This window comes from Bubalus kerabau, chromosome 5 (genome assembly GCF_029407905.1).
Source record: "Bubalus kerabau isolate K-KA32 ecotype Philippines breed swamp buffalo chromosome 5, PCC_UOA_SB_1v2, whole genome shotgun sequence".
NCBI classification, from domain to species: domain Eukaryota; kingdom Metazoa; phylum Chordata; class Mammalia; order Artiodactyla; family Bovidae; genus Bubalus; species Bubalus kerabau.
In genome coordinates this window covers 77,406,876-77,422,182 of record NC_073628.1, presented here as the reverse complement: position 1 = coordinate 77,422,182, position 15,307 = coordinate 77,406,876, and the positions used below count along the sequence as shown (strand labels likewise).

General features: G+C 40.8%; 1 protein-coding gene and 1 long non-coding RNA gene across 3 annotated transcripts in view; one reads left to right on the top strand and one right to left on the bottom strand.

Moving 5' to 3' along the window:
• The window catches only part of SLC30A10 (solute carrier family 30 member 10), a 33,853-nt gene extending 23,067 nt beyond the window's left edge, over window positions 1–10,786 (top strand). For both annotated transcript variants that reach the window (XM_055583568.1, XM_055583566.1), the window contains exons 3-4: window positions 7,677–7,916; window positions 10,287–10,786. In XM_055583568.1, coding sequence (XP_055439543.1) covers window positions 7,677–7,916; window positions 10,287–10,786 — 740 coding nt within the window. The remainder of the gene's footprint in view (window positions 1–7,676; window positions 7,917–10,286) is intronic.
• Window positions 10,787–12,967: 2,181 nt separating this feature from the next.
• On the bottom strand, window positions 12,968–15,032 carry LOC129653924 (uncharacterized). The gene is made up of 3 exons (XR_008715286.1): window positions 14,722–15,032; window positions 13,256–13,381; window positions 12,968–13,160 (listed from the first exon to the last, which is right to left on the bottom strand). It is a non-coding gene; the product is annotated as an uncharacterized LOC129653924 (long non-coding RNA).
• Window positions 15,033–15,307: the final 275 nt, after the last annotated feature.

Here is a 15,307-nt window from a genome sequence, read left to right as displayed (position 1 = left end):
CTAGCATCTCTCCTACCATGAGCTCAAGGTCACAGACCCCGGGTGAAGGTCAGCACTGAGATTTCAAAAGTTTTCTCACTGGACACTAACATGGTATACTACATCTCCCCTCTCCAACTTCTTGAGTACAGGTTTTTCTTCAGAGAGATTCAAGAAGGGTCAATCCCCAAACTGATGGAGAATTTCAGCAAAGAGTGAAAGAGAAAGTGTTAGTCGATCAATTGTGTTCGACTCTTGGCAACTCCATGGATTATAGCCCACCGGGCTCATCTGTCCATGGGATTCTTCAGGAAAGAACACTGGAGTGGGTTGCCATTCCCTTCTCCAGGAGATCTTCCCAACCCAGGGATCAAACCCGAGTCTCCTGCATTACAAGCGGTTTCTTTATAGTGAGTTACCAGGAAAGCCAGAACAAAGATTATGCAGCCCTTTATCTTTAATTGATTTGAGGAAGGTGGAAGTGGGGCTTAGAGGTAAATATTACAAAGAAAAACAAGTAATACAGAAGATATCTTCAGTTCTGAGAATCTCACATCTGTTTTATAAAGTGATATCCAGAATGAATCCAGAGAGAAAAGCAAAAAAGAACAACAGCAACACATGAGCTCCTAAACATTTCTAAATGAATTTGTTTAAAAAAAGTTAACTGCAATAGGGGAATTTCTAAAAAGTGTGGTGGTGACACTTTTTGGAAAGAGAATCTATGATGAAAACTCATAATCCTTTAATTTATCCTTTTTTTTAAGGTTCAGTTTATATATATATATATATATATATATAAATTTAGTGAATTTTAAAAATGGAGTTCACCATCATAGCACTTTACCATTTCAAAGCACATTCTGTTTTTATTCTTTTTTAATTGAGATACAGTTGGCATATAACATTAGTTTCAGGTATATAATATAATGATTCGATCTTTGTATAATATTGTGAAGTGATCACCACTGTATAAATATTAACAGATTAATAGCAGTGCATGCTTAATGTCCATTGTCATACATAGTAAGTTTTTATTTTCTCTTGATGAGAAATTTTAAGATATACTCTTTTAGCAACTGTCAAATATGGGATACAGTATTATGAATTATAATCACCATGATGTACATTGCATCTCTAGGACTTATTTATCTTATAATAAGCTTGTACCTTTTGACTCCATCTACCCATTTTGCGCCCACCGCTCCCTGCCACCACCTCTGTCAACCACCAATCTGTTCTCTGTATCTGTGAGCTTGTTTTTTAACTTTTTTAAGATGCCACATATGTGAGCTTGTTGGTTATTCATCCTCATCTTATGTTACTGAGAAAGAGAACAGGTAGGTGGAAAGTAGCAAAGAATGAAGAGTAGGTCCCAGTAGATATTGTGACCTCGTTTGGGAAACATATGTAAGGGAAAATTGGATGATCCTGCTCATTTTCACTCCACAGCTATTGGAACTCCTGGGTAGAAAAACATTAGGGGTGAAGTGCCTTGCTGTACCTAGCTGAGCCCTGTGGTCCACAGGGGCTGACAAAATGCACTGGTAGCTCCCATAGAGGTAAAGAATTCAGAGGCAAAAAGATTGGGATTGGGCTGAAGCTGCCTGGGTTTGGGTCTGGGCTCTGCCACTTAAGAACCAGATGACTTCAGGTAACTTTTGAACCTGTCTCAGCCTCCCAACCCCTCATCTTTAAAATGAGGATAGCAGTAGTACCCATTTCACGGGGTTGTTGTTTAAGGCTCAGATATCTGGGAGGTCTGAGACATCTGGGAGCTAACATTTTTATGGAGGTCACACTTGCTCTTAGGCACCATTCATGAATAGGTCACTTAGCATTCAGAACAACTTGAAGAGCAGGATTCTATTGTGCTTCAGGTGGTGAGTGGAATTGCTGGGCTCCCACCTAAACGGCTTCAGGGACAGGTGAGCTCAGTGCCTGGCTGTGGTTAACAGGAGCCTGTCTGTATTTCAGGCCAAGGGGCAAGCTGGCCTTACCTTGAATACTGTGTCCTCATTCAGGGAAAGACCACAGCGTGTTACAGCTGGAAAGGCCTTGGGGAAATTAGACTCCAAGGCCTTCACTTTACAGATGAGCAAAAGGGACCAGAGATTCTGGTGACTTCCTAAGTCACCCCAGCTAACAGTGGAGGCAGGGCTGGGATCTTGGGCTTCCGTTTCTGGCTCTTTCTGTCATCTTGCATTGCCTCTGGACTCCATCAGGGTGGCTGGCTTCTCCAGTGTCCACAGTCCACTGAATGGTTACATTTCTGACATTTTAGTCACTGCTTTAGAAAGCAAGACTGTCCTTCCCAGACACTCAGGGGAACAAACAGCTGATGTGAAGTCTTGTGAACAAAAACCATTTCTTTTTTTTTAACTTAAAAATTTTACTCAAGTATAATATACATACTCAGAAGTACATATATCATAAATATGCAATCAGTGGATTTTAGTGAACTGAACACTTCCATGTACAACACCCAGATCAAGAAATAGAAGATACCATCACCCCAGGGCTCCCCGCCCCCCACGCCCCGCATGCTCCTGTCTAGTCACTAGCCACCCTCCCAGGTCACCACTATTCTGACTTGTAACAGCATGGATATACTTGCGTTTGTACTTTATATGAATGGAATCTTATAGTTGGTACAATTTTTGCCCAGCTTCTTCTACTCAACATTACATTGAGGAGATTCATCCATATTGTTGAAGATTGTCCTAGATCATTCATTTTCATTATAATGTTCCACTGTGTGAATATTCCACCCTGTAGTTATCCATTCTTGGTTAATGGACATTTAGGTAACTTTCTGGTTTTGATTTCTAAGAATAGTATGGCAAAAGCCGTTTCTTGATTTTCTTATTTCAATGGAATAAAAAATGCCTTCTAAAAAACACACCCCATCTTCTGCTGCAAAGCATAGCAGAAGCACATTTCTTTAAAATTCTCATCAGAGAAACAAGTGCCCTTTGTTGTGGTTGATTTTATTTATTAGGCTCAAACATGATCCATTAAGAAAAACTGCAACAGGGTATCAGCAAGACAATTAACCCTTTTTATTTCAGTATAAATATAAATGGATGAATAACAATCTTGACATCTTTTGAAAAGAAATCTCCTGGGATGAAGTATTTCTTTTCTTTTCTTTTTAATTGGAGTATAATTGCTTTACAATGTTGTGTTGACTTCTGCTGTACAACGTGAAACAGCTGTTATGTATACATATATCCCCTCCCTCTTGAGGAGGTGCTTCTTTTTAATTCTTGTGGGTTTTTTTTTTCCCCATTAAGAAAGATCTCCCATCCTTCCTCAGCCACTTGCTAATGCCCAGTGCTAAGGTACTATATTTCCAGTTATTCAATAAATTCAGTACCACTGATACATGCTGGGACACACGTTAACTTATATCAAGTTTCCAAGCTATATGCCAGTGTTTTGGTTTTGTTTTTATCTAAAGACAGCAAGCGAGAGCTAAGGGTCCTTGCTTTTGCAAAGCTACCTGTGAGCACCATGACTAATCAGGTGACTGGGTTGTCTCCAGGCGGCAATCTTCGCCTCTCAGACGTACTTACTGCCTGATCTATCTTTCTGAATCACAGATGAGGTCTCAGCAGAATCTGCTCTGAAACCTTATTTGCATCCAGAATGAGGCCCTAACACTGCAGACATTCAAGGACTTGCTGTTCTAGTGCCAATGCTCCTTTCTAGACGTTTCTGTCCTTCTGTTCACTCATTTACTGCCTCACCCTTACCCTTTAACAGTCTCCCCGACTTCCCCACTGTTACCGACTGGGGTTCTTGGCCTCTTTAATCAATAAAAATTGACTAGAGGCCAGACAAGAAAGTCAAGGGTGCTTAGCAATGGCAGGCACTCTGATAATCTACTGTTGTTTAGTTGCTCAGTCATGTCTGACTCTTGCGACCCCACAGCTATAGTCTGCCAGGCCCCAATGTCCATGGAATTTTCCAGGCAACAATACTGGAGTGGGTTGCCATTTCCTCCTCCAGGGGATCTTCTGGACCCAGGAATTGAACCCACCCCTCCTGCGTTTTTGGGGGTTGCGGGTGACTGAGAACAAGTAACAGTTTAGCTGTTTCCCTATATGGGGTGAAGGTGGGGGTCAGGCCGGGACTGGGTTGGAGAATTGGCTTACTTAGGTGGTTTGCCCACCCCTTTGGTAGTGATGTGTGTGTGGAGGGCATCCTCAGTCCCCTGCTTTTGCTCCAGGCTCTTCAGAAGTCGAAGTTGGGCTTTTTGGTCTTTTTGTATCTTGAGTGAGTGAAGTCACTCAGTCGTGTCCGACTCTTTGGGACCCCATGGACTGTAGCCCACCAGGCTCCTCCATCCATGGAATTTTCTAGGCAAGGGTACTGGAGTGGGTTTCCATTTCCTTCTCCAAGGGATCTTCCCGACCCGGGGATCGAACCCGGATCTCCCTCATTGCAGGCAGACGCTTTACCGTCTGAGCCACCAGGGAATCCTTCCTGTTCATAATATGCCCCAACTGCCCATACACCCAGCTATTTTAAGTCCCTTATAGTTTCTTTGTATTTTGTTGCTGGAGGAGGCCTTTGTCCAGTTGCAAGCACTGCAACAAAGGGTCCCAGGTTTCAGGGCCCAGGTCACTCGTAGAGCGGGTGAGGAATGTGCTTAGCAGGGAGGTCTGGTTTGAGTTCCGTCTCTGCCTTTAACTAGCTGGGTGACCTTGGGCAAGCAAAGTATCCTCTTTGAGTTTCAGTTTCCTTATCTATGTAAGGGAGATAATAGCAGTGTGGACATCGCTGTGTTATTGTGAGAAATACATGCTGGTCGGAACAGCACAGAGGATTCCCTTAACGAGTCGCCTCCCCATTTCAGTGCGCTTACTTCTCAGTGGGTTTCCGGATGTTGTTGCACGGCCTCTTCAGGGCTAGCCGCTTTGGGAAGTGAGGCTGACGTTATTACCATCCCCAGCTCACCAGTGAGAATCTTGCTGCTGTAAGAGGTTGATGTTCACAAGGTCCGTGAGTCATAGAGAGAGAGACCGTCAGGTCTGTCTCTCACGTTGCCTCACAAGTCTTCGTCTGCAGCCTCGTTCCAGTTCTGTGCTTGGAACACATTCCGGCTGAGTTTCCCTGCCTGGGACATCATTGCCTTTTGAAGTCTGCCTCCCCTTTGGAGGCTTGCCCGTCTCTTGAGAACCCTTTCCTGAGATTTCCCATCACAGGGAATAGTCTTCCCTCTAGAAGTTACTGACCTACTTATCTCAGAATCCTGCCAGTGAACTATGGTCCCCAGAAGATAAAGACCATTTCTGCGTGGGAGGCCAGAAAACACACCGCAGTGACCAGTCTCAGGAATTTAGTGACATGATGCTGTAAGCAGTTTTTCAAACAGAAGGTCATGATAGTTTGGGTCATAAAATCAATTTAGTAGAGTATGATCATCATTTAGAAAATAAACTAGAATTGAATGAAATAGAAAAATAGTAATGAATCCTGTGTAAGGACAGGTTTTTGGTTTTTCCAGAAATATTTCTTTCACTGTACATTTATGCCCGGACTAGGATGCAAAATAGGGTTCTTACTGTGGATTATGTGAAAAATAAGTTTGAACATTTTTTTCTTAGGAGCTAGTAGTGGGACTTCTCAGAAGGAGAACCTGAAACTGGAATTTGGGACTTAGATGGGGCAGGATATGTAATGGTTCTCTAGTCAGACTATGCAGACTTATTTCCCCACTCAAACACGTTTTAGCTGTGTGATCTTGGATAAGTCACTTAGCTACTCTGTGCTTCAGTTTCCTCATTTGTAAAACGGAGAGACTAACCACTTCAGAGAGTCCTCAAAATCACTTAATGTATAAATATCAATACATGTAACATACAACAATGTCTGGTGCATATATCTTGGCTGTCATTACAGTTATTCTTACTAAGAGGCAGAAGTTACTTTGTATTGTGGGAGTTCTGACTAATCAACCAGAAAATACTTTTTAAGTGTCTAGATGGTATACCTCCAGTGCTAAATAAACAAAGGAAATTTAGGGTACAACCCTCACTCTTATGTTACTTATAGTCTAAATGAAGAGTGAAAAAGAGAAGGACAGTCTCAGGCAGTGAAAATGATGTTGAGTGCATAAAGGCAATAATTGGTCTTCATATTTTTATGGTAGTGTTTGGTACTGCCCTGGGGAAGGTTAAAGCTTTGATCTTCAGTTTCTTCTCGAGACCAACTCTTGGGAACATTTTGAGTTTTTCTTGGTGGCTGAGGACAAGGACTGGGAAGTAAGACACTCCTGTGGGGGTGGGGTGGACAGAGTGGGCACAGAATTTAAAAATTGGACTGTTTAATGTATTTATTGAATCAGGATCCTATCGCCACTAGTAGATACTCAGCCTGAAGGAGATGTGGAGATTCCTTTTATTCTTGTGCTTCTTTGGTTGGGGGAAGTTGCCACAATTTACATTTGGTATGTTTTCAAAATGCCATTTGACACCATGATGCTACTCAGAAGCTGCCAAGAGGAAGAGTTAGCCTCTTCTAAGTGGAACGATTAAGTCGCAGCCATGAGTGAGTTTGTTAGTATTTTAGATCATTATTAATTCTATTGAGTGAATCTGGGATACCTGGAGAGACAGAGCAGATCTTTCTTGGTTCCTATGCTTTCTTCTAGAGAAGCGCTTTGAAAATTTTTATCTGCATTTGAATCACCTGGGGAATCTTATTAAAATGCAGAATTGGACTCAAAAGATTGGAAGTGGGGCCTGAGATTCTGTATGTCTCACGAGCTTCTAGGTGATACTGAAGCTGCGAACTATACTTTGAAGAGAGAGATTCTGATGTACAGAAAGTTAAAAAAAAGACACAAAAACAAAAAATGTTATGTTTATACTGTATAATCCTTCTGACAAATCTTCACCTAATTCACTAAATCCCGATTTAGTCTGGGCTTCCTCTATGGCTCAGACAGTAAAGAATCCACCTGCAATGTGGGAGACCTGGGCTCGATCCCTGGGTTGGGAAGATCCTCTGGAGGAGAGTATGGCAACCTACTCTGGTATTCTTGTCTGGAGAATTCCCATGGACAGAAGTGCCTGGCAGGCTATAGTTCATGGGATCGCAAAGAGTCAGATAGGACTGAATGACTAAGCACAGTTTATTTAGTCTATGTCCAACAAATGACTGGACATTTAGATCTTCTTTGCTGGGATGACATGTTTTCTATATCATAATTAAAGCTTTTCAAAGTGGTTCCCTTAAGTAAAGGCAACCCCAATTTTTGCCATTATCTGTAGAATTTAAATGTTATTTTATTGAGACAAAGAGTTCTTTAGTGGGAACATTCCGGAGGATCTCTTACACCAAATGCAGTTGAAGTAACCACAGGCTAAGTGAAAAGTAGGCAAATATATTTAGGGAAGGGAATGTGGCAGTTTGAACTAGCCCAGTCCATCTTCCTGTGGGTGTTTGCAGCTCAGAATCTTCTTAGGCTATTCCGGGTTCTCTGGGTCATGGGATGGTGGTCTGGGGTTTTGTTTTTCTGTGATGCAATGGTCATTGTTTTTGCTTTCTAATCCAGCCTGCTGTTCTAACAGAACAGAAAAAAAGTAGCAACAGGTATTCATAGAGCTGGGAAGCCAAGTCACTGAGTGTCATGCGGCTCCCAGATGTGGATCTGGGCTTGATTGGTCTTTCTTTCTTCCCCACAGGGGTACTTTTGCATGTGATGGGGGATGCCCTGGGGTCAGTGGTGGTGGTGATCACGGCCATCATATTCTATGTGCTTCCCCTGAAACGCGAGGACCCGTGTAACTGGCAGTGCTACATTGACCCCAGCCTGACTGTCGTCATGGTCATCATCATTTTATCATCTGCCTTCCCACTCATCAAGGAGACTGCTACCATTCTGCTGCAGATGGTCCCCAAAGGTGTCAACATGGAAGAGCTGAGTAAGTCATGCCATTCAGATCTCAAACCGCTGCCCACTGAATGTTCTTCAGGCCAAAGCGCCAGCATTATTTCAGAGCAGTGTTTGATTTATGTATCTTGAAATATTTTAAATCACCAAGCAATTGAGACATCCTTCTATGTTTCGTAGATGACTACAGCTACTAAGATGACTCGCAGCTCCGAGAACCAGAGGTCCTTTTTAGCCCGTCATTCTCTGACTTTACTTCGAGTTTTTGAGAATGTGTTCCTTGGGCAGTCCCTATTAATATTCCTGGGATATTTATTGACCTTCATGTCAGGGATTTATTCTAACTCAGATAAAGCCACTCTGCCCAGGACTTGATTTTTATTCCCCCTATTCTGAAAATATGAGTCATTCCTTCATATTCTAGATCCTGCTTTCTAGTTAATTGATTTTTGTGGGCATGCAAGTCACTGTGTGTCTTAAAACACAGGCAAATGGACCATGTTTCAATCCACTCATTCAGTAGTAAAATCTGTTTCTTTGCTTTGCTCAGACAGAAGGGCAAGCTCTCATTTCAGTTTATGTGCATCTGAGAATAACATTTTTAGAGACCTTCTAGAATGTCTAAATGGGAGCTCTCCAGATATTGGTGAGAAACTGAATTTACAGCTTTAGTTCTAGTGTTTTTAAATGGAAAGAATGTTTTTTATAGGAAAACACTTTTTTTTTTAATGAATCTTTGCTATTTTTCTATCATTACTTCATCGGTGAGACCATGAACATGAACTAAAGCCCAGGCCCACTATGTGGCTGAAAATTGGAAGACCTTATTTCATGACAGCTAGCGGAAATTAGATTTGATGGGTCTTAATACACTGTATTGCCGTGGCTAGGCTTTCCCTCCAGAGGCGTGATTTACAGTGTGACTGTTCTGCGTACCTAATCTTTGTGCAGTGCTGCAGGCTGGGGAGGACAGAGGTGAAGGAGGCTCTCTCCAGGGGCTTGTTTCCTCATGGAGAGAGCAAAATAAACACATATTGGGTTGACCAAAAAGTTCTTTGGGGTTCTTCCATAACATCTTGGAAAAACCTGAATGAACTTTTGGCCAACCCAATGGCAATTTGTGATATATATTCTTTTATTGCCTTTTAACAAAGTTATATATATATGTATATATCCCTGGATAAGGGAAAGGCTACCCAATCCAGTATTCTGGCCTGCAGAGTTCCATGGACCGTGTAGTCTATGGGGTCGCAAAGAGTTGGACATGACTGAGTGACTTTCACACACATACAGATATATATGTATATATATAAAGCAGATATTAATATTAAAATTAGGCTGTAATAACAATAGCAACACTTTAATGGCACTGATTACATGCTAGGTAATATTGTCCAGATGCTTTGCTTGTATTAACTCATATTAATCTTAAAATAATCCTATGAGGTACTGTGATTATCTTAATTTCCAGGTAAGGAAACTGAGGCACAGAGGGACTGGGTAAGGTCATGCAGGTCCTGCAGGTAGTAAATGACTAAACTGGAATTCAGATTATCTGGCTATAGGTTGCTTGGATTCACTGTTCAATACCATGTTTCTAAATGCTAGAAAGTATGAAAAATATAGAAGAGCCTAAATAAGGAAATAGAAATCTCTCATAATCCTACCACCCAGAAATTAACACTCAATATTTTTGTGTCAGTCATTCACTGAAACAAGACTTAATCTGCCTAAGAATTTTTGTATGTGTATATACACTGTTTCATTAAAAAAAGGAGAAAAGATCATGCCACATATACAGTCCAGCTATTGGCTTTTTCATTTAAAAATACCTTATATACCTTTCCTCATAGCCTTAAATATGCAGTTTGCTTCTTCACAGCTATGTCATCACCTGTCACATAATTGACTGTTTCCTTGCTGTTTCCATTTTTTTTTCATTAACACAAAAAGTATTGCCCAAAGCATTCTCATATGTAAATATTTGGTTGTTTCCTTTCGGTTAATTTCCCAGTATTAGAATTGCTGCTAAAAGTTTTTGATCTATATTGCCAAATCCCCTTTAAAAAAAGGCATCCTATTTTATATTCCTATGCCAATCCATCAGAGCACTTAATGCCTTGTATACTCAACAACCTGGGCATTTGGGGAGGGTTGTTGTGAATCTTATTTTCTTCAATTGCCTTTTATGGGCTAACCCTGTATGTTAGAGGAACTCAGAGAGGAAGAAGAAGATTATGGGAAAATGTGCTCGTATAGGTACAGCTGTTTTCCTTTCTTTATTCTTAATAATGACATCATTCTGGTGAGAAGGCATACAGGGACCCTACCTGTCCCACGGTGGTTCCATGTTCCAATTACAGCCCTCACCTTGGCTATTGTTTTCTCTTCCTTATTCTAGTGAGTAAGCTCTCTGCTGTGCCCGGAATTAGCAGTCTCCATGAAGTCCACGTCTGGGAGCTTATAAGTGGGAAGATCATTGCCACTCTGCACATCAAGTGTCAGCAGGATGGGGGAGATCAGGATGCCAACAGAAAAATTCGAGAAATCTTCCACAACGCCGGAATTCACAATGTGACCATCCAGTTTGAGAAGGCAGACCTGAAGGAGCCCCTGGAGCAGAAGGACTTGCAGCTGCTCTGCAGCTCCCCTTGCATCGCCAAGAGCTGTGCCAAGCAGCTGTGCTGTCCCCCTGGGGCCCTGCCACTGGCCCATGTCAATGGCTGTGCGGAGCACAATGGCTGTCCCCCTCTGGACATGTCCCAGAGTGATGTCCTCGGTAGACGACAGACCACCGAAGTGGCTATTGAAGTATCTTTGGAAGGTTGTCTGAGTGACCACGGACAAGCTCTTGGCAAACCTCAGGAGGACTCACATTATGTCAACAGCACACATTTTTAATCTGGTGCCCACATCAGTAAGACTATATAGACGAGGCACTTTGGAACCACTCGCTTGGCTTGTGGGAAGAACTTTGTGGGCTATAGGCACTGACCAGTGAGCACGCTCTGTGTTCCGTCAGCAGCTGGTGGTTTGAGATGCTAGTTGAACTGGTCTGTTAATTGTTATGTGACTGAGAACTCCTTTACATTATCCTGGGTGTTTCATGCTGCTCTTCAACAGTTTTGTTTGAACATTTATTTTCTGAAGCAAATGCTCTAGTGTACACATCAGGGACATTGAAAGCTGGGACTCAATGATCGTGGACGCAGGATTCAAAGTAGCTTTTTGTTTTAAATTGACTAGAACGTCTAGCTGACTCTCAGGTGAGCTCATAGCCAAGTACGTCAAAAAAACTCAAGAACCATAACAGCTATATTCTTTTCCATTCCACTGGGTGACCATAAAAGAGAAAAGTTAGGTAATCCTATCATGGCAGAAGTTTTTTTTTCTTTGACTCATTTTTTAATGAATGTAAAATGAATACCTGGTAAGGTAGAAAATATTCTCAGAACATTAGAGGATGTTGAGTTTACTGAGGATGTGGAAAGGCAGGAAGAAAATGCATTTTGATGATTTCTTCATTTCAGGAAGTGGTGAAAAAAAGACTTTCTGCTGTGAACTACAACTATTCAGTTCAGTTCAGTTCAGTCTCTCAGTTGTGTCCGACTCTTTGTGACCCCATGGACTGCAGCACGCCAGGCCTCCCTGTCCATCACCAACTCCCGGAGCCTGCTCAAATTTATGTCCATCGAGTCAGTGATGCCATCCAATCATCTCATCCTCTGTCATCCCCTAATCTTCCTGCCTTCAATCTTTCCCAACATCAGGGTCTTTTCCAATGAGTCAGCTCTTCGCACCAGGTGGCCAAAGTATTGGAATTTCAGCTTCGAAATCAGTCCCACCAATGAACACTCAGGACTGATCTCCTTCAGAATGGACTGGCTGAATCTCCTTGCAGTCCAAGGGACTCTCAAGAGTCTTCTCCGACACCACAGTTCAAAAGCATCAGTTCTTTGGCACTCAGCTTTCTTCATTGTCCAACTCTCACATCCATACATGACCACAGGAAAAACCATAGCCTTGACTAGATGGACCTTTGTCGGCACAGTAATGTCTCTGCCTTTTAACATGCTGTCCAGGTGTGTCATAGCTTTTCTTCCAAGGATCAAGTGTCTTTTAATTTTATCCATCATCTGCAGTGATTTTGGAGCCCAAGAAAATAAACTACAACTATAGGTTGCTTCAAATGTTTAAGAATACAAGATGCTTGTGTTTTTCACTTGGAAGTATGGGAATATCTCTACTTCTTTAAGTATGACACAGTACTTAAATACTGTCTTTTAGAGTCAGTCCAGTTGGGACTGATATCATTTATTGCTTGTTAATGATTTGCTTATTTACCCAAATTTCCCTTGTGTTTTCTTTTATATGATCACATTGATCTATGTAGCATTTACCAGGAGAAAATGAGCTTTCTCAGGATAGAAGAATATATGACATTGAGTATGCATTCTCGCTCCCCCAAATAAGCTAGATTGACTTTCCTTTACTTAGATATATTTAAAGATATTTATTATAGTTTTCAACTAATAATTTTATTAAGAAGTATATGTCCAAGGGAGAAACAAGCATTTCTTAAATTGCTGCCTTTAACGTGTTTCAAGGAGGTTACATCTTTCTTTCTCTGACCCATATTATCAAGCTTCAGATACATTTATTACAATCTGATTTGCTTGCAAAATGAACCTATATTAGTATTGGAGAAACATCTGTCACGTGTTTAACAAATTGTTTAGGCAGCAATGTTTTAATCAGAACAGTCTCAAAATAGGTATAAGCAAATGTGAGGTGCCTTACTAGACAACTAGAATCTTTGATTCTAGGGTTGCAAAATTGACTGAGAAAGATCATCCCTTAGACTGTAAGTGTTGAGTCTGCATGGTCTGGAATCTGCACAGTTCTTGTAAAAAGTTATGGATTGGGACCAGAAAAGGCCCCCACATTTTTCAGCACAAACACCATTAAAAAGCTGTATCTTAGTTTTAAATTCTAAAGCTGAAGTAAAGAAGAAACTGTGGTCAGTAGAACAGGAGATTTTTTATTCCTGTTAAATTCATTATCTGAGTTTAAATTGGTCATGAATTACATAAATATAAAAATGCATATAAAAATGCCTAAATATGTTTTTATCCCAGAAGTTTATTAAGCATATATACTGAATGGTAGTATATAGAGTAGCCTGGCAGGCTGCAGTTCATAGGGTTGCACTGAGTTGGACACGATTGAAGTGACACAGCACGTACATGTGCACGTAGTGTATATAGACTTAAAGCTAAAACGAGAGAAATAGAAGACATTTTTATTTTTAATGTTGAAAGTATGGCATGTCCTCACACAAAACGAGGATTCTCTGTCTGTGAAACTCACCACAGTAATATGCAGATCAAATTCTCTTGTGTAAATGTTGGTTGAAATATATTGATTGGAGTCAAAGAAGAAATCTGTCTTTCAGTTCCAGATTTGAAGGTCTAATTTGATTTTGTATCCTTCTGCCTTCATGAAAAAGAGGAAAATATCATTTTATAGTTTTTGTGCAGCTGGATAAAGGAATGCATATTCATTTACATCCAAATAATATTCTTTAATTAATCTCTAAAATATTTGTCTGCAAAGGAAAAGGCTCTTAATTCCAACATAATTAAATCTAACCTCAGGAAATTATCTTGATGGACACTTATGAACATACCAAATTATAGAATATAGTTTGGCTTGGTGTGTTTAATAATGTCCAAACAAGCTAATTAAGTGCAATATTTTTGTATTGGGTTAAGTGTTAGCATTTGCCGCCTCAGGCATCTGATGCTTGCTCTATGGTATTTTCACTTGGGTTTAACTCTCCCTTTTAGCCTACATTTAAATTCTCCCAATGCAATGCAAGCGTTTTCTTTTTCCCTTTGCATATTGGCCATGATGCCCAATGAACAGTGGATTTAAACAACACTGTTTTTTTCTGAGATTAGAAAAATCCTGCTCCCCAGTTTAGCATTGCTGTTTGTTTAGGTTAGTTCCAGAAGAATTCCCTCTTTGTCCCTAGGAACTGAAAATAACTTTTTAAGCATCTAAGGAATCCTTTGGGTGTCAGATCAGAACCAGCCATCAGGCCCACTAACCTGGGGACACGAGGCAACACTTAACCATTTCCTCCTATTTCTATGGAAAGAGTCCTTTCCACATTATTTCAGCACCAGTTATAGGAAATACCATGTCTGCTTTTATTTCCCAAATGTCAACTCTGTTTTTGAAAATAGAGGTTGATTTTTGGCCACTATGAAGGTTCATTGGGCTATCAGGCTCCATTGTTGACAGAAAAAGAAATTATCCCTTTAATTTTTTGTTCACTAAAATAAGGAGACATTGAGGAAGAATTTAGAATGTTCTCCATACTTAGCTACTTTTTGTTTGTTTTCTTTCTTTCTTCTCTTTTTGGCCACTGAGTGGCCAGTCTCTAGTGGAGGTACATCAGGAACTGAAAAGTTCAGTTGGAAGGGGTACTTTGAATGTCAAAGAGATCACTGAGGTAGATTTGGATTATAGTAAGGCAGCTGCCTTTTGAGGTAGTAAGAGGTTTTTTTTTTTTTTAATGCTGGATCTTAGTTTTCGGACCAGGGATCCAACCATGCTCCCTGCATTGGGAATGCAGAGTCTTAACCACTGGACATCCCAGGGAAGTCCCTATTAAGCTGTGCCAGTCTTGACCTTCTGAATTGGATAACTCTGTGTTGCGTGGGGCTGTCTGGTGCCTTGTAGGACTTTTAGCAGCATCCCTTGACCTCTACCCACTAAATGTCAGTACCTTCCCCAGCACCCTGCCCTACCGAGTTGTGACAACCAACCATGTTCCCAGACGCTGTCACAGGTCCCCCAGGAAGCAGAATAGCCCCTAGTTCTGAGCCTTTGACTTAACCTAAGGGTTCTTGAGGGATATTGTGGATGAAAGACCTTCCAGGGTCCAACAATCCTTTTAATATAATCACTCTGCAGAATTTACTCTTTAAAAAAATAATTTTTAAAGACGAGACCAAACTGTAAAAATACAGTTATCTTTACATAGGAATTTGGATATTTAAAGAAAAATACAAGTTGGCAAAAATAAAGCCTTTACCAATCTGATTATACAGTTCAGCCCATGTAACAGTGATGTAATGCTGTCACTATTCTGTGATGATCTCTTCAACTTTTGACTATCCTCAATTTGATGGACTCACTGCTAAATGAGAAGAGCACATCAGCATGATTGATTCTTGGAGTTAACGTGCTTAATTTTCCACTGATTTTAAACCTGATACTTTTTGTTATTGGTCCCTGACAAACAGCTCATCTTAGGGCTAATGACAAATTCAAGCGTTAAAAAAATTTGTTCTGTTGTTCATGACTCATTTACTCCTTTGCCAAATTATATCCATTTTTTCCCCAAGAGGA